Genomic DNA, 20,013 nt, shown 5'->3' on the forward strand with positions numbered 1-20,013 from the left:
ATATAAACAAAAATGTTGGAAATACTCAGCAGGTCAAACATCGCCTGTGGAGAGGGGAGAGGGGAAAAATAATTAACGTTTCAGATCAGTGATCTTTTCTCAGAACTCAAATATAAAGGTCATCAACCTGAACAGTAAGTCTGCTTCTCAAACCAAAGCCTGATCTGCAAAGTATTTCCAACAATTGTTTTTATCATTTCAGGTTTCCAAATCTGCAAGGTTTATTTTGTTTTTCGGTTGAGGTTGTAACATAAAATGGTTGGAAAGTCATGGTAATTAAGTGGATTTTGCCATTTATTTCAGACCAATTTATATAAAATGTGTTATAGGCACGAGCATGTTGTAATTTGCAGTCTAAAGCTGACAGCATTACGGTTCTTTTCCCATCATCAGGGAGGTATAAAATACATGCTGCTAAATATCACTATTTTCCATATAGCCTTGGTAATATTATTCCTAAAGTAATGACCATTTTTTCGGTTTAAATAGGGTTTCACATCTAAATCAATAAATTCAATGTAAATTTCTTCACAAGATCTTCAGAGTATGCAAGGATACCAAGGGCATTTTAAATGGTGACAGAGATTTGACAGCATTTGATACAATGCTTAGAATGCATATTTTATGGATTATGAACATTTTCTCAATATATTCTGATGGTATCTGTTTCATATTCAGGTAACTTTTCAGTTGAAATAAAATAAGTGATCCATTTTGCTAAGGTCTCATCAAAGTGAATGAATAATTAATGTACAACATGCAAGAAAGCATTTCTTAATGAAATGAAGCAAAAATAATGCTGCTTTCATCAGTGGCTTAATTACTATTTACATCAGTTTGTTGCTTTTATTCACAACCAGAATGCTTACCTGAATCATTGATAGTTAGCTGCAAGGTTAATTTACAATTATTTAGATTCTGAGTATCTTCCAGGCAAGAGATCGGGACAGTACTTTGGATAGACAGAGAATGCTCCTTTCCATCTTCTGCAATGTGCAAAGATTCTGGCTCAAACTATGTCAAAGAAAATAAATAGCAAACTTTAACAACTTTAAAAAAAATATGATCACACTGAAGTACAAAGGTTGCCCATTAAATGACTTCCAAGGTAATTATCTATCAACTAATTACTTCCAGGGCTATGATAAAAAAGTTGTTTTCAGACAACATTATTTATAAAGAACATCTATATTAACAACAGTAATTATAATGTGCACATTTTGAAACACCATACAGTATTTCCTTGCAGTTCTCAAAAGAAATATGGAGAGGTTCACTTCCGTCTACAGCCATGCATATCAGTGGCCGATTACTGAAATATTGAACAAATATCTAGTAGATTCCCTTTTGTCTGTTTGAACTCCATTATTTTCCAATCCTGCAGGGGTCTATTATGCTTGGGTGCATCGCAGAATAAATTATTGCATAAAGCATGCTGTGACTTTTCTCGCACTACATTCAGTTCTACCACTGTTAATGCTTACTAATGGACAGATGAACAATACTTCAATTCTAGCCTTTGCCATTGGTGGCCTTGACTTCAGCCGCTGAAGTTCTGAGTTCTGCAATTTCTTCCAATGCTTCTGCTTTTTCCTCCTTGAGAAACTTCTTCAAAACTAGTCTTTTATGATTCAACCTAGTTTTCTTTGCCTCGTGTGCTGTAATAATGCTTATGTGAAGTTCCTTGGAACCTTTAGTTATTTTATGATCAGTATTTTAGTGCTACAGTGATCCTTATTATTGACCTTGGCACTCTAGCAAAAAGCACAGATATAAAAAAAATAGAAACACTTTATCTAAATGGTTTCCCATCAATAATTGAGTGAGTTGAATCACATCATTGGTTGAGGACTTAAAAATCACAGGAGACTTCCTCTAAATGTGTTTCAACTTAAAATTTGATGTACATCATCGTAAACTAGACGCAATAAAATATATGATTTTCAAGTTAACTGAAGTAAACATTTTTTATTCACCTTAATACCAGCAAAAAATGGCTCACTATTCTTGGGCAGGCTGCGTATACCTGGAGAGTCCTGCAAGAAGGTTGATACACTGCAGTAAACCTGTAAATAAAAGTATAAGTTATAGGAAACATTGATTTTAGTTTGCTTGCCGTGTAAACGTTTTGAAGTGATGCTATTTGAGATGATATCATAGAACCCATTTCCTACTCTGCAGAAGGCCACTCAGCCCATCTTGCCCATGCTCATACCCCATGAAAAACTGAAAGCACCGATCCACACTGGGATTGCCAGAAGGCACAATTATCCCTAACTCAAACTGTTATCCAAAAAGGTATTGTTCCCATTCTCTGCAAAAAGTGGGCTGTACAGTGGCCACAAACACAACTAAATTTTGGATATGATTTCAAGTAATTTGGAAATTCTTACCGTGTCCCCCAGCTTCAAAGAAGTACCATCCATATCCACAAATGAGAACATCTGTCGGGTTGTGTCCCTCTTTACTTCTTGCTTCATGTGAAGTGGGGAAATCCGGGACCACACCACCACATATCCCATGCTGCCATTTATGGCAAGGCTCACATAAGTGCACTTTAGATGGATGCTGGTGCCAACTAATTCAGGGGTAATCAGTGGTTTGTTAGGCAGATCGGGAAGCCTGGCTGAAGAAAAAAAAAGACATAAGCACTCTTACTTCCACAAGATATATGATGTATAAACTATGTATAAAGCTCAAACAAATTTAATCATTGCAAAGTTAAATGTGAATGTTTTATCATTGATAGGTCTGAAATATAAGGTGTAAGCATCTAAAGACAATTATCACAGAAATGATCACATATCCCACCTTAACTTTGATATTCTTCCTTCTTCTGCAGCAAGGAAAGCCACTAACCCCAAAACGTACATAGGATAATAATGTGTATTTGGTCATCATAGAGTCATATAGTCATACTGCATGGAAACAGGCCCATTGTCCCAACTAGTCCATGCCAACCAAGATGCCTCGTCTAACCTACACCCATTTGACATGTTTGGCCCATATCCTAAACCTTTCTTATTCATGTACCTGTCCAAATGTCTCTTAAATGTTGTTATTGTACCTGCCTCAACTCTTTACTCTGGCAACTCCTTCCATATACCCACCACCCTCGGCGTGAAAAGGTTGCTCCTCAGTTTCCTATTAAGTCTTGCCCCTCTTACCTTAAACCTATGTCCTCTGGTTCTTGAGTCCGCTAACATGGATAAAATACTCTTTGCATTCATCCTATTCCTCTCATGATTTTATACATCCCTGTAAGATCACTCCTCAGCCTGCTGCACTCAAAAGAACAAAGCCCTACCTTTCCCAAACCTCCCTATAGCTCAGGCCCTCGAATCTGGGCAACATCCTCGGAAATCTTCTCTGCACTCTTTCCAGTTTAATGCCATCCTAATCAGTTTACATTTCCAGCCTAATTAGCCTGAAACTTTAATACTTTTTTCTCTCTCTTAAAGTACTGCTTTCTAAACTACTACATATTGCCAGTATTTTCTGTTCTTAATCATTCATTATTTAAATGGAGTGAAATTACTCAAAACGTTGTGGCACAAGGGAATCTAGGTGTCCTCTTGCATGAAACTTAAAGAGAAGGCATGCAAGTATAGCATGTAATTAGGAAGCTACATGGAATTGTGGACTTTATTGCAAGGGTGGTGGTATGTATAACAATAGGGAAGATTTGATGCAATTTCACAGCATTTGGTGAAGCCACACCAGGAGCATTCTCACATGCCCCACCATTATTGTAGCATCCATTCTTTCAGCAGCACTAACTGAAAAAGTATTGTTTGCAATGTTGGATGTCCATTTCAGAGCTGCCGGGAGAGATCACATCTGCTGTGTTATATGAGAGAACCTCTCCATTGAGAACATTTGATGATGCCAACCACGTCAGTGTCAGAGTGGAGTTATATACTAGAGGCCAACACCATTATTCTATGAACCCCACAACCAAAAGTCTTCATTGGTTGTGGGGTTGTGGGGACTTCATCAACAATAGCATGACCCACGTCGTTGTCTTATTGTCCCAGTAAAAGTATGGAGCAAGTCTCTTTGCTGTCACTGGGTCAAACTCCTAGAATTCCCTCCCTAATCACATTGTGATTTACCCACAGCTCAATAGACTGTAGCAGCTTAAGATGGCAAAACACCTTCATATTCTCAAGAGCAGTAAGAGATGAACAATTAAAAGCTAGCTCTGCCTGTGAAGCCCACATACCTTGAATGAATTTTAAAAAATCTATCTGTAGCCTTTAATCTGCTCATAATAATTTTGGGGGATAAAAAAATACCGTGTGCATACGTGGCGTTGAAGGACGAGAAGCCGAAGCAAAGAAGTGGAAGCCAAATAAACGAACGGAAACAAAGCCGAAACGGCGAATAACCGAAAGCGTATGAAGCCGAAACGCCAACTAACCGAAAGCATACGAAGCCGAAATGCAAACTAACCGAAAGGGTGGGACGCCTAAAAGCAAACTAACCAAAAGGGTGGGATGCCTAAAAGCAAACTTACTGAGAGGCCGCTCTGCCGAAACGCTAACTCACCAAAAGGCTGCATCGCCTACAAGCCAACTCACCGAATGGACACTCTGCCAAACAGTCATATAATGGACATGACGTCACCGGGGGGGGGGGACTTGTCAGCGATTGGTCCAGACCCCTGTGTCCCTCACATCACTGGCCAGTGGAGACAGGAGGGTGGGGGTCATTTTCCCACACAAGCCATAGGTGACTGGGCACTCTGAACCCGAGCATCAAGTTGTAAACGGCCGAAGGAGTGCCCCCCTCGTGCCAGCCCCCACTATCCCACAGCCGCCCTCCGCCTCGTCTCCCCCATGCGGCCGCACTGTGATGGGCTGTGTGTCGGCAGCGCCGGATGGCTGAATGGTCTCAGCCGATGAAATTAGACAACTGTCACACCAAAGATGGCCACAAAATGCTGGAGTGACTCAGTGGGACAGGTAGCATCTCTGCAGAGAAGGAATGGGTGGCATTTCGGATTGAGACTCTTCAGACGAAGTCATCAGGTCAACACGAAATGCCACCCATTCCTTCTCTCCAGAGATGCTGCCTGTTCCGCTGAGTTACTCCAGCTTTTTGTGTCCATCTTCGGTTAAAATAGATTACAGATTATCTGGTGTTTGAGCCTGGAAGCTTGTGCGCATTATACAGGCAACCATACAATATTACTGTGTTTAAACAATAAATAAAAGGTGCTTATTGTTGTATTGTTGTCAAGGGGGGCGGGGTGGGGGTGGGGGGGGGGGGGGAGTAGGAGGAGATAAAATTGTTTGTTGTCATGCTCACTTACATTGGCCCACCAGGGAATTTGTGTGTATGTGTGTGTCCCCATGTTTTAAAAGCAAATTTCTATGGCTGCCAATGCCCCGAGCCGTCGGTGGGGGGGGGGGGGGGGGGGTTGGGAGACGAGGCAGAGGGCGGCCGCGGCCGTGAGAGAGTGGGGGCTGTCCCGAGGGATGCGCTCTTTCAGCCGCTTACAGCTTGGTGCTCGGGTTCAGAGTGCCCAAGCGGCCTTTCGGTAAGTTTGCTTTTAGATGTCCCACCCTTTCGTTTTGTTGACTTTTAGGCGTCCGGCTCTTTCGGTTAGTTTGCTTTAATGCATCCCACCCTTTCGGTTAGTTGGCGTTTCGGCTTTGTTTCCATCCGATTATTTGGCTTCCACTTCTTTGCTTCAGCCTCGTCCTTCGACGCCACGTCCGGGCACCAAAAAATATTACTTCCAATTTTACACAAGAATACTGCACCTAGTCTTTTGTGTGTTTTATATGCAGCACTTTACTATATTTATTGCTCATGCTTTAAAGACAAATACCATGTACTGTTTTGACATGTTTACAATAGCCGGAAATAAATACATAGCAGCTTTTAATTTTTTTGTAGCACGAAGGAGCTATAAAATTATTGGACTGAGACTGTTTGCTCTATACAGTGTATCACAGTCTAAGGCAGTTCATCTTTGCTGTCATAGCCTGATGAGGATGGTGCAGTCAACCAAATCAAACGGTGTGGGCTGAGCAAGAATGAGGAGGGATAAATTAACTAAGGATTACCTGGGATATTACTCTTGACTTTGACAGGAGTCCTTTTTAAGTTACATGACAGAAGCATAAATCTGATTAGAGAATTTCTGGGTAAGATGGGCATGATTTTGGAGGCACACCAACACATCTACTTCCTTAGAAGGCTTAGGAAGTTTGGCATGTCCCCAACAACCCTCACCAACCTCTGCAGATGCGCCATAGAGAGCATCTTATGGGGATACATTAAAGCCTGGTTTGGGAATAGTTCCATCCAAGGCCACAAAACGTTATAGAGAGTTGTGGACGTAGCCCAGACCATCACGCAAACCAACCTCCTTTGCATTGACTCCATCTACACTTCACACTGCCTCAGCAAGGCTACCAGCATATTCAAGGACCAGTCTCACCTTGGGAATTCTCCAATCTCCTCTCTCCACTAGGAAACAAGTAAAAATGTTTGAAAATACATACTTCCAAATTCAGGGACAGTTTCTTCCCAGCTGCAATCAGGCACCTGAATGGCCCTCTCATCATCTAGAGTCCAGTCCTGATCTCATCTCTATTTCATTGGAAATCTTTGAACTATTTTTAATCAGACTTTATCTTACACAAAAATGTTGTACCCTTTATCCTTTATCTGTGCACAGTGGATGTCTTGATTGTAATCATGTATAGTATTTTATTTGACTGGATAGCACACAAATAAAAGCTTTTCACTGTACCTTGGTACGCTTGACAATAATAAACTAAAATAAACTAAACCAAACCAAACCAAACTATCATCGAAGATATATAATGTTTTGAGTCAGGACTCTTCTACAGACTGGGGAACTATTGTCTATTCATTCCCTCCACAGATGCTGTCTGACCTGCCGTTACTCCAGCACTCTGTGTTTTGCTCAAGAAAAGACCGCTCTTCTGCTTAAAGGGCGAGGAATTATTGTATCTACCTATAAAGATCAACATGGCCTTTCATCTCACCCACTGAATCTCAAGTAATGTTGACGTTGCATGAATTGAGAACCCAGATTATAAACTTTTTATTCCATGTTTTTATGGAACATCCAATAATCCATTTAATCTAATTTATTACTGCCACAGAACGACAATTACATTTTTTTAATCTTAGTTAAATGCTATTGGGTAATTATAAACCAACTGCTTTGCTTACAACTGAATTCTTACCGACTTATTCCAAAGAAATATCATCAGTCACTAGTGGGACCTGTTCTTCCTTACAGACTGAAGAAGGGTTTCGGCCCGAAACGTTGCCTATTTCCTTCGCTCCATAGATGCTGCTGCACCCGCTGAGTTTCTCCAGCATTTTTGTGTACCTTCCTTACAGACTGTTAAGAAACTCATTATTCTAGCAATGAAGTCTCATCTGCTGCAGTTCCTCTGACTTTCAGGTAATTTACATTGTTTAATTAAAAATGGTTTACATGATTAAATTGCTTTAATTTTTTGATAGTATATTTAGATGTTAAAGTTTTGAATATATTTAAAGCTAGAGATATTTTTGATGCTTTTGACAGATAAAGATAAAGTAAAGATAAAGATAAAGTAAATAATTTCGAAGAGGCCCAGGAGCGGTTGGAGTGGTTGGAGCAGCGTCCGGGCGGTGAGTTTAAAAACGGAGCGCGGGGCTTTCTTCCACAGAGGCCCAGGAGTGGTTGGAGCGGCTGGAGCACCCACTCTGCAACGTTCCATCGCACTTCAAAGGAAGTGGTCTGGTAGAAGTCGCTGATTGGTGGAAGCGGACTAGAGGAAGCAGCTGATTGGGAGCAAACCCAGGTTTGTATTTCTGCTTTCTGGTTAAGGGTTCAGTGAGTTAAGGGTACAGTGAGTTAAGGGTTCAGTGAGTTAAGGGCTCAGTGAATTCAGGGTACAGTGCTTTTTAATAAAGGTACAGTTCAAAGGATTAAGATTTTTATAGTGGGAGTGAGTTGATTTAATTTGGGGGTAAGCCATGTCAATTTAGATCGGCCCCATGGTTTACTCATCCTGCAACATGTGGGAGTCAGGGATATGGTCGGTGTCCCTGGTGACTACGTGTGCAGGAAGTGTGTCCAGCTGCAGCTCCTGGCAGACCACATTGAACGATTGGAGCTGCGGTTGGATTCATACTGGATCATCCACGATGCCGAGAAAGTCGTGAATTGCACGGACCGTGAGTTGGCCACACCACTGGTAAAAGTTAAGGGGACAGAAAGGGAACAGGTGGCCACTAGCCAGCGTAGCAGTAGGCAGGTAGTGCAGGAGTTCTCTGGGGTCATCTCCCTCCTAAACAGATATATCATTTTGGATACTGTTGGGGGAGATGGCTCATCAGGGGAAGGCAGCAGCAGCCAACTTCATGGCACCGTGGGAGGCTCTGCGGCACACAAGGGGAGGAAAAAGAGTGGAAGGGCTATAGTGATAGGGGATTCAATTGTAAAGGGAATAGATAGGCGTTTCTGGAACCGCGAACGAGACTCCAGGATGGTATGTTGCCTCCCTGGTGCAAGGGGCAGGGATGTCACTGAGCGGCTGCAGAACATTCTGGAGGGGGAGGGTGAACAGCCAGTTGTCGTTCTCTAAACAACCAATGTCCTTGGGGGAGTGTTTGCTAGTGCTGTCGGGGAGGATTTAAATTAATGTGGCAGGGGGATGGGAGCATGAGCAGAGAGACAGAGGGTTGTAAAATGAGGCTGGAAGCAATAGGTAGCAAGGTGAAATGTAAAAGTGGCAGGCAGACAAAACCAGGGCAAAAATCAAAAAGGGCTACTTTTCAACATAATTGTATAAGGGGTAAGAGTGCTGTAAAAACAAGCCTGAAGGCTTTGTGTCTCAATGCAAGGAGCATTCGTAATAAGGTGGATGAGTTGAATGTGCAGATAGTTATTAATGAATATGATATAGTTGGGATCACAGACACATGGCTCCAGGGTGACTAAGGCTGGTAGCTGAACATCCAGGGATATTCAATATTCAGGAGGGATAGACAGAAAAGAAAAGGAGGTGGGGGAGCATTGCTGGTTAGAGAGGAGATTAACGCAATAGAAAGGAAGGACATTAGCTTGGAGGATGTGGAATCGATATGGGTAGAGCTGTGAAACACTAAGGGGCAGAAAATGCTAGTGGGAGTTGTGTACAGGTCACCTAACAGTAGTAGTGGAGTTGGGGATGGCATCAAACATGAAATGCCATGTTTGATGCCATCTCTCTAGAATTTAGGAGATTGAGAGGGGATCTTATAGAAACTTACAAAATTCTTAAGGGGTTGGACAGGCTAGATGCAGGAAGATTGCTCCCGATGTTGGGGAAGTCCAGGACAAGGGGTCACAGCTTAAGGATAAGGGGGAAATCCTTTAAAACCGAGATGAGAAGAACTTTTTTCACACAGAGAGTGGTGAATCTCTGGAACTCCCTGCCACAGAGGGTAGTCGAGGCCAGTTCATTGGCTATATTTAAGAGGGAGTTAGATGTGGCCCTTGTGGCTAAGGGGATCAGAGGGTATGGAGAGAAGGCAGGTACGGGATACTGAGTTGGATGATCAGCCATGATCATATTGAATGGCGGTGCAGGCTCGAAGGGCCGAATGGCCTACTCCTGCACCTAATTTCTATGTTTCTATGTTTCTATGAAATGAGAAATGCGTGCAACAAAGGTAAAACAGTTCTAATGGGTGGCTGCAATCTACATATTGAGTGGGTGAATCAAATTGGCAGGGGTGCTGAGGAAGAGGATTTCTTGGAATGTAGGCGGGACAGTTTTCGAAACCACCATGTAGAGGAACCAACGAGAGAGCAGGCTATTCTAGACTGGGCATTGAGTAATGAGGAAGGGTTAGTTGGCAGTCTTGTTGTGCGTGGCCCCTTGGGCAAGAGTGACCATAATATATTTGAGTTCTTCATTAGGATGGAGAGTGACGTAGTTAATTCAGAAACAAGGGTTCTGAACTTAAAGAAAGATAACTTTGAGGGTATGAGACATGAATTGGCCAAGATAGACTGTCAATTGATTCTTAAAGGGTTGATGGTGGATATGCAATGGAAGGCATTTAAAGAATGCATGGATAAACTTCAACAATTGTTCGTCCCAGTTTGGCAAAATAATAAATCAGGGAAGGTAGTGCATCCGTAGATAACAAGGGAAATCAGGGATAGTATCAAAACAAAAGATGAAGCATACAAATTAGCCAGAAAAAGCAGCCTACCAGAGGACTGGGAGAAATTCAGTCCAGCAGAGGAGGACAAAGGGCTTAATTAGGGAAAGGAAAATAGATTATGAAAGAAGACTGGCAGGAAACATAAAAAAACTGACTGCAAACGTTTTAATAGATATGTTTAGAGAAAAAGATTAGTTAAAACAAATGTAGGTCCCTTGCAGTCAGAAACAGGTGAATTGATCATGGGGAACAAGGACATGGCAGACCAATTGAATAACTACTTTGGTTCTGTTTTCACTAAGGAAGACATAAATAATCTTCCGGAAATAGCAGGGGATCGGGGGTCAAATGAGATGGAGGAACTGAGTGAAATCCAGGTTAGTCGGGAAGTGGTGTTAGGTAAATTGAATAGATTAAAGGCCGATAAATCCCCAGGGCCAGATATGCTGCATCACAGAGTACTTAAGGAAGTAGCCCCAGAAATAGTGGATGCATTAGTGATAATTTTTCAAAACTCTTTAGATTCTGGAGTAGTTCCTGAGGATTGGAGGGTAGCTAATGTAACCCCACTTTTTAAAAAGTGAGGGAGAGAGAAAACGGGGAATTACAGACCAGTTAGTCTAACCGGTAGTGGGGGAAATGCTGGAGTCAGTTATTAAAGATGGGATAGCAGCACATTTGGAAAGTGGTGAAATCATTGGACAAAGGTAAATCATGTCTGACGAATCTTATAGAATATTTCGAGGATGTAACTAGTAGAGTGGATAAGGGAGAACCAGTGGATGTGTTATATCTGGACTTTCAGAAGGCTTTCGACAAAGTCCCACATAAGAGATTAGTATGCAAACTTAAGACACATGGTATTGGGGGTTTGGTATTGATGTGGATAGATAACTGGCTGGCAGACAAGAAGCAAAGAGTAGGAGTAAACGGGTCCTTTTCAGAATGGCAGGCAGTGACTAGTGGGGTACAGCAAGGCTCAGTGCTGGGACCCCAGCTATTTACAATATATATTAACGATTTGGACGAGGAAATTGAATGCAACATCTCCATGTTTGCGGATGACACGAAGCTGGCCCCCCCGAGTGATGCTAGGAGGCTGCAAGATGACTTGGATAGGTTGGGTGAGTGGGCAAATGCATGGCAGATGCAGTATAATGTGGATAAATGTGAGGTTATCCACTTTGGTGGCAAGAACAGGAAAGTAGACTTTTATCTGAATGGTGGCCGATTAGGAAAAAGGGAGATGCAACGAGACCTGGGTGGCTTGGTACACCAGTCATTGAAAGTAGGCATACAGGTGCAGCAGGCAGTGAATGGTATGTTAGCATTCATAGCAAAAGGATTTGAGTATAGGAGCAAGACGGTTCTACTGCAATTGTACAGGGCCTTGGTGAGACCACACCTGGAGTATTGTGTACAGTTTTGGTCTCCTAATCTGAGGAAAGACATTCTTGCCATAGAGGGAGTACAGAGAAGGTTCACCAGACTTTTTCCTGGGATGGCAGGACTTTCATATGACAGACTGGATAGACTCGGCTTGTACTCGCTAGAATTTAGAAGATTGAGGGGGGATCTTATAGAAACTTACAAAATTCTTAAGTGGTTGGACAGGCTAGATGCAGGAAGATTGTTCCCGATGTTGGGGAAGTCCAGAACAAGGGGTCACAGTTTAAGGATAAGGGAGAAGTCTTTTTGGACCTAGATGAGAAAAACTTTTTTCACACAGAGAGTGGTGAATCTGTGGAATTCTCTGCCACAGAAGGTAGTTGAGGCCAGTTCATTGGCTATATTTAAGAGGGAGTTCGATGTGGCCCTTGTGGCTAAAGGGATCAGGGGCGATGGAGAGAAGGCAGGTACAGGATACTGAGTTGGATGATCAGCCATGATCATATTGAATGGCGGTGCAGGCTAGAAGGGCCGAATGGCCTACTCCTGCACCTATTTTCTATGTTTCTATGTTTCTAAAGAATTAAAAAATTAGCAAAATAATCAAAATAAAATCAACAAATAATTAAAAATTAAAATTAAAATAAGAAGTAAAAACCTATAACACTTTTCTCCTTTTCTCCTCATCTGTGGTTCTACAAATCCCACTGAAATCAACACTGCTTTAGATCTCGAGCCAAATCTATGGAGCATAGCCTCCAATGAATGAATAATCCTTTATTGTCACATGTGACATGTCACAGTGAAATGTTTTGCTTGCATACCCAAGGTATGCAATAGTCGCCTTATAAAGGGCACTTACAAAGTTGCAACGTATCCCGCGACAGGTCTACCTTTGTTCTTTCCCCCTCCCACTCTGTTCTCCCGCTCCTCACAGCGGTCCTCCCATGCTAGGTCCTTCATTGTCCATTGTTCTCCCTCTTCCCTCACAGTGGTCCATCCATGCCGGGTCCTCCTTTGTTCCTTCCCCCGGCAGCGGCGTCGTCACTTCCATGTGGTCCGTCCTCGTCCGTCAGTCGGCATCTCCTATTTAGTCGCCACATCGATCTCTCCACTATCATCGCTGGGTCCCCTCCTAACGCCTCCGTGACGCCGACCCAGGCCCCAGCTTCTGACACGCGAGCCTCCGGCTCTGACCCGCAAGTCGCCGGCCCAGGTTCCAACCAGTGAGGCTCTGGGTCCGGCTTCTCTGCGGCCTACCGGGGGACACCTCTGGCCATGTTCCCGGTCCACAGCCGCGGGCGGCTCAGCACTAAGTCTTCTGCCGCGCGGCTCGGTGGGAAGCTTTCTGTAGTATTAGCCCATGACTCTAGCTAACATCAGCAAGATTTAACTCTGCACTCTGGGCCATGAAGCAAATTACATTGTGGCACTCCATAACTTCAATCAAGATGTGTTTTACATTGAATTCCCATGACCACATATGTTCTGACTATTTTATTTCCTAAATTTATTAGAATATTCAACACAGATCCTGCTTACAGCCTAACAGTTCTGTTTCTCACCTGCTTGGAAGTGATCCAGCATACATTACAACACTACACGATAATTTATTATCAGCAATATATTATCAATAGGATACACCACATTATAATGCATTTTGAAAAAACCTGAATTGATTTGTTTTGATGTTGACCCAATCCCCTTTCATTTATAAGCTTGATTAGTAAAGCTTACTCTGAAAATGAAGCATATAAATAAATAAGCCATTGAAACTGCAGCTGTTTCAAGATAAATACCCTGTTCAATATTGTCACCCGTTAATTTTAGGACAAGTGCAAGGCTCCAGGCACAGAAAATGGATGGGATAAGTACATGAAAGACCTGAATTGTCTGTAACCACCCAGGTGTGATCCAACTTTAAGCTTATAGAGGCAAAACTATAGTAATCAGTATCTGTCACATGAATATTCACCTCTGGTTATGATGTAATGTTCTCAAGAGAAGATGTACGAGGACCAAACTTACAGGTCACCATGCCTCATTAAAACCATCCCATACTAGGTTGGAAAATGGGCCAAAATCTATGCTTACCTTAAAATAATGGAAAATATCCAATTCTCTCTGTTGGCAAAGCATTTGATTTTTTCAGTAACAAATTCAACTATTCCTTTAATTTAATTTTGATTCCCTTTCAATTAAATAATTCACTTCTTTAAATGGTTATATTTGTTGACAGGGACATTTTGGAAAGAAAATGTTTTTGCGAGCAAATAGGATGATAAGGTCTCGACTTTGTCGAACCATTACTAAAAAAAAATCAACCATATCTTTTAATCAAGCAGCTGACCAATTTAATATTCTCATGGATTTGATGATAATATTATTAGGCAGGACCCAGGAAAAGTAAATCAGGAGCAGCTATTACTGGGTAAGACCAGATCAGACATTTAACATGAAATCAGGAAATCGAATAAGGAGTATAAGGCAAGCAGGAAAGAACTCAAGCAAGCAATTACAAGAGAGTATAAAATATAATTGCCAAGTTGGATTAAAGAAAATCGAGGCTTTTTATACAAAAAGTAAAAACAGGAGGGTAACTAGGGAGAAGGTAGGACAACCCAAGGATAATGGAGAGTATTTATGCTTGGGGTTAGAGCATATAGGCAAAGTACTAAATTAGTACTTTGTATCTGGGAAAGACAAAATGATGGAGTGACTCAACAGGCCTGAAGAAGGCCTGATTCATTGTGATCAGCCATGATCACAATGAATGGCAGTGCTGGCTCGAAGGGCCGAATGGCCTCCTCCTGCACCTATTTTCTATATTGTCTATGTTTCCAAGGGTTCCAATCCGAAATATCACCTATCCATGTTCTCCAGGGATGTTGCCTCACCCGCTGAGTTACTCTAGCATTTTGTGTCTTTCTTTGGTAAACCAGCATCCGCAGTTCCTTGTTTCAATTTTGTACCTGTATTTGCCCAGGAGAATGGCATGGATGTTAGTGAGATCAGTGTGAGGTTTATAAACATGCTTGTTTGTGATCCAAAAAGACAATGGTTTTCTTGAAAAGTATAAAAGGTGGATAAATCTTCAGGGCCGGATGGGAACTATCCTGGGTTATTGAGAGGGGCAAGATAAGAAATTGCAGGGGCCTTGATAAGGGTGCACACTTTGAAACATTAATTTTATTAATATAAATAACCTACTACACTGAACCCTATTTTTCTTATATATAACAATCTAGTAGTTTTGTTATCATCTTTATTGCCACCTATTTCAGATTTATTCCATTTATTTAATATAGGTTCCTAGCTATTATGCAGGAATTTGAATGAATGTGTTTGGATCATTAGTCCACATTCTTGGAGAAATAGTCCAATAATGTGACTGCTACAATTCCCCATCTAGTTAAAGGTAAAAGATAAATTATAATCACAGTTATGCATCAGCATAATCCTAATCATGGCATCATAGATGCAGTGTCTAATGTCACCATGTGTGCGACATTAATCCATTACATCCAGATCCAACATATTTCAAAGTGCTGCATTGTACTGAAGATGCAAGGCATCTTTAACAAAGAAATACAGGTTCCATTCTTCCAAATAGGAACCTGTAATCAGCAACTTCTCTCACCAACCACTAATCAAAGTGTGAATGATCTTATCTTTTGTTTACTGAATAGAAATTAGACCTTTTAGCATGAAAGAGCCGCTTCAGTTTTACAAAAATAAATGGGCATCATATGCTTAATGGTCTTTTCTAAGCATAGTGCAGCACTTGCATATTAAGCCATGAAACTGAATAGGTCAAAGCAAATAAAAAAAGATTATGGTATGGTCATGAAAGTCTGTTAAATTTATAAAAACCTTCATTACCTCGACAAGTTCCATCTATTACCACTCCTCCTGGAGCACAGGGTGTTGATTTTGTTTCTGTAATGGCTATTTACGGTGAAAAGAAAAATGAAGCAATTAGAATGAACAGCTTGAACAGACAAATTGCATTCAGAATAGTTTTATTTTCAAAGCAGTGGAACTTGTTTGAAGAACAAGACTACAATTTTGGTAACAATTTGTCTTCTTTCTGGCCATGTACTATCAGCCCAAGGGTTACTCTAATCATATGTTATGACAGGGTTAATAAAGTTCAGCCAAAGATCACTGGCATTGAATTGAGGTTTTTTTCCAATGATTTCTACATTCATATTTTCTTTTGTACAAATGAAAAGACTCTGCAGGTAAAAGGTACAGCAGAAATAAAAGTTTTATTATCTTTCCAAACCCAAATGAGCTTCCTGAAAGTTGGGATAAAAGTTATCAAAGTAAAGGGCATGTCCCACTGTACGAGGGAATTCAAGAGTTCTGCCGAGTTCTCCCCTGATTCGAGCTTGTGTAATGTACGTAGCGGGTACGTAGGGGCTCGTACGAGTAAAAAGTGACAATATTTTTCATCACGAGTAATTTTTTACTCGTGGACATTTTACACAGTGTTGAAAATACATCATGAGTTTACCGGATTTCCCGAGTACCTACTGTTACTTGTACGAGCCGCTACGTGACATCCACGAGCTCCTACGTACCCGCTATGTACATTACACAAGCTCGAATCAGGGGAGAACTCGGGAGAACTCTTGAATTACCTCGTACAGTGGGACAGGCCCTTAATATATTTATATAACATTTTGCTATAATTAGGCCATTTTGGTGAAATAAAATGTGTTGCTCTTTACATATGAAGGTTACCTTTTACTTCCCAGAGATACTTGTTTGAATTCAAAGTTATTCATCTTATTGTCTGGTCCACTGTTCAGTGTAATGTTCTAAATTGAAGACTTCCAGCTTTATCAGCAGCCAGGATCTCCAGGCTGAACTTTACTGCCTTTACTGAATAATCCTCCAGATGCTAGCCATCATTAATCAATGAGTTCATGCCATACTGACAAACTATACAGTACAGAAATGGACAAGTAACCAAATAACTCTGTAACTCTTTTTCTGGAAACAAAGTCAAAACTAATTGCATTGCCTTTCTCCCTGCAGCATTCACCGTATTCTGTTTCAAATGTTTATTTAATCTTATTATTAAAATATACACCAGCCATTTCCTCAAATACTCCCTGCAGTAAGGTATTCCAATTATTTTATCCATGATTCAATTCTTCCTCAGTCTCTTAGTGAAAATTTGAATATATTATCCCTTTTCGCTGAGAGCCCAACTAAACTTTTACCTTGCATATAAAAAAAGTCACAAGTAACAAATATCCATTGAATCGCCTCCTTAAATTCTCTACCCCTGTCAAATAATTGCCAAACTTGATAAAATGTCCAAAACCATATTTATAAATGTTCTTCCTTCGATTCATTCTGGTGAGGTTTAGTCAGTGCCATTATTTAGAGCTTACCCTTCCCATCGATCTGGTTATGCTGAAATTTACTTTGTACTCTTTCACTGAAAACAGCAGCATTGAGAGCTAATCACTAATTGGCAAGAATGACATTTCATGCTGGCCATAAGACTCTCTCATCTCCCAACTGTTGTGTGTGGAAGATTTGCTAGACTTGGCAACTTGAATGTAAAAGACCTTGAAGTATAATTAATCACTTGTTGAAAATGATTTTAACGAGACTTTCTGCTGTCTATTTAATGATGAGTTCATCCGTTTACCTTGGATTAAACCAATACATTTAGCCCCTTTAATATTAGTTACCATTGTAAATGCAAGTTTCTAAGAGTTCTGAAGCTCTTTGCCCTCTAACAGTATAAATCATTTGGAAGAATAAGCACCTCCTACATACAAATCATATTAAAGTATAGTGCAAAGTACATTTCAGCATACACAGGGATGACAGTGGAACAACAATGGCAGGTGTTTCTAGGAATAATACAGAAGGTGCAGAATCAGTTCATTCCTAGGAGGAAGAAAGATTCCACGTGGAGAAAGGGACGACCATGGCTGACAAGGGATGTCAGGGACAGTATAAAAATTAAAGGGAAGAAGTACAACGTAGCAAAGATGAGCAGGAAGCAAGAGAATTGGGTAATATTTAAAGAACAGAAGATAACCAAAAAGACAATACGGGGAGAAAAGATGAGGTATGAAGGTAAGCTAGCCAAGAATATAAAGCAGGACAGTAAAAGCTTCTTTAGGTATGTGAAGAGGAAAAAATTAGTTAAGACCAAAGTTGGACCCTTGAAGACCGAAAAAGGTGAATTTATTATGGGGAACAAGGAAATGGCAGATGAGTTGAACAGGTACTTTGGATCTGTCTTCACTAAGGAGGACACAAACAATCTACCTGATATAGTAGTGGCCAGAGGATCTGGGGTGACAGAGGAACTGAAGGAAATCCACATTAGGCAGGAAATGGTGTTGGATAGACTGATGAGACTGAAGGCTGATAAATCCCCAGGGCCTAATGGTCTGCATCCCAGGGTACTTAAGGAAGTGGCTCTAGAAATCGTGGATGCATTGGTGATAATTTTTCAATGTTCTATAGATTCAGGATCAGTTCCTGTGGATTGGAGGGTAGCTAATGTTATCCCACTTTTTAAGAAAGGCGGGAGAGAGAAAACGGGGAATTATAGACCAGTTAGCCTGACATCAATGGTGGGGAAGATGCTGGAGTCAATTATAAAAGATGAGATAGCCGCACATTTGGATAGCAGTAACAGGATCGGTCCGAGTCAGCATGAATTTACGAAGGGGAAATCATGCTCGACTAATCTTCTGGAATTTTTTGAAGATGTATCTCGGAAAATGGACAAGGGAGAGCCTGTGAATGTAGTGTACCTGGACTTTCAGAAAGCATTTGATAAGGTCCCACATAGGAGATTAGTGAGCAAAATTAGGGCACATGGTATTGGGGGTAGAGTGCTGACATGGATACAGAAGTGGTTGGCAGACAGGAAACAAAGAGTAGGGATTAACGGGTCCCTTTCAGAATGGCAGGCAGTGACTAGTGGGGTACCGCAAGGCTCGGTTCTGGGACCGCAGCTATTTATAATATACATCAATGATTTGGATGAAGAGATTCAAAGTAACATTAGCAAATTTGCAGATGACACAAAGCTGCGTGGCAGTGTGAGGAGGATGCTTTGAGAATGTTATGAGAATGCAGGGTAACTTGGACAGGTTGGGGTAGTGGGCAGATGCATGGCAGATGAAGTTTAATGCGGATAAATGTGAGGTTATCCACTTTGGTAGCAAAAACAAGAAGGCAGATTACTATCTAAATGGTGTCAAATTGGGAAAAGGGGAAGTACAACGGGATCTGGGGGCCCTTGTACATCAGTCTATGAAAGTAAGCATGCAGGTGCAGCAGGCAGTGAAGAAAGCGAATTACATGTTGACCTTTATAACAAGAAGATATAGGAGCAAAGAGGTCCTTCTGCAGTGGTACAGAGCCCTCGTCAGACCACACCTGGAGTATTGTGTGAAGTCTTGGTCCCCTAATTTGAGGAAGGACATTCTTGCTATTGAGGGAGTGCAGGTTTACAAGGTTAATTCCCGGGATGGCGGGACTGTCATATGCTGAGAGAATGGAGCAGCTGGGCTTGTACACTCTGGAGTTTAGAAGGATGAGAGGGTATCTCATTGAAACATATAAGATTGTTAAGGGCTTGGACACACTAGAGGCAAGAAACATGTTCCCGATGTTGGGGGAGTCCAGAACCAGGGGCCACAGTTTAAGAATAAGGCGTAAGCCATTTAGAACGGAGACGAGGAAACACTTTTTCTCACAGAGAGTGGTGAGTCTGCGGAATTCTCTGCCTCAGAGGGCGGTGGAGGCAGGTTCTCTGGATGCTTTCAAGAGAGAGCTAGATAGGGCTCTTAAAAATAGCGGAGTCAGGGGTTATGGGGAGAAGGCAGGAACGGGGTACTGCTTGGGGATGATCTGCCATGATCACATTGAATGGTTGTGCTGGCTTGAAGGGCCGAATGGCCTGCTCCTGCACTTATTGTTTATTGTCTATTGCTATAAAGGTACTGGCCCAACACTAAGATCAATCATGTAATGACCAAATATTGCAGATTTTTGTTAAGTACGTAAAGTGTCAAAAAGAGGCACCAAACTGTTGGCTTCATTTGCCACGACACGATGGCATATTAGTGGAATTGCTGCCTTACAGTGGCAGAGACCTGGGTTCGATCCTGACTACAGGTACTGTCCGTACAAAGTTTGTATGTTCTCCCCATGACCTGCGAGGGTTTTCTTCGTGATCTCTGGTTTCCACCCACACTTCAAAGACGTACACGTTTGTAGACAAATTGGCTTGGTATAATTGTAAATTATCCCTTGTGCATATCATAGTGCGGAATCAGTGGGCTGAAGGGCCTGTTTCCACATTGTATCTCATGAACTAAACTAAACCCATGATTTATGATAAATGCAAAATGAAGAGAGGCTGTACCCTCTGGA

At 41.5% G+C, this 20,013-nt stretch overlaps 1 protein-coding gene across 3 annotated transcripts in view; it reads right to left on the reverse strand.

The window, feature by feature from the left end:
* Positions 1 to 20,013, reverse strand: part of LOC116975511 (von Willebrand factor D and EGF domain-containing protein-like) — a 244,904-nt gene that overhangs the window by 190,670 nt on the left and 34,221 nt on the right. For all 3 annotated transcript variants that reach the window (XR_004412640.1, XM_033024697.1, XM_033024696.1), the window contains exons 4-7: positions 15,469 to 15,534; positions 2,394 to 2,626; positions 1,977 to 2,066; positions 870 to 1,014 (exon numbers count right to left, since the gene is read on the reverse strand). Coding sequence is in view for 2 of the 3 variants with exons in the window: in XM_033024697.1 (XP_032880588.1) it covers positions 870 to 1,014; positions 1,977 to 2,066; positions 2,394 to 2,626; positions 15,469 to 15,534 (534 nt within the window). In the remaining variant the exon portion in view is untranslated. The remainder of the gene's footprint in view (positions 1 to 869; positions 1,015 to 1,976; positions 2,067 to 2,393; positions 2,627 to 15,468; positions 15,535 to 20,013) is intronic.

Source organism: Amblyraja radiata, chromosome 7 (assembly GCF_010909765.2).
Source record: "Amblyraja radiata isolate CabotCenter1 chromosome 7, sAmbRad1.1.pri, whole genome shotgun sequence".
Lineage (NCBI taxonomy): Eukaryota > Metazoa > Chordata > Chondrichthyes > Rajiformes > Rajidae > Amblyraja > Amblyraja radiata.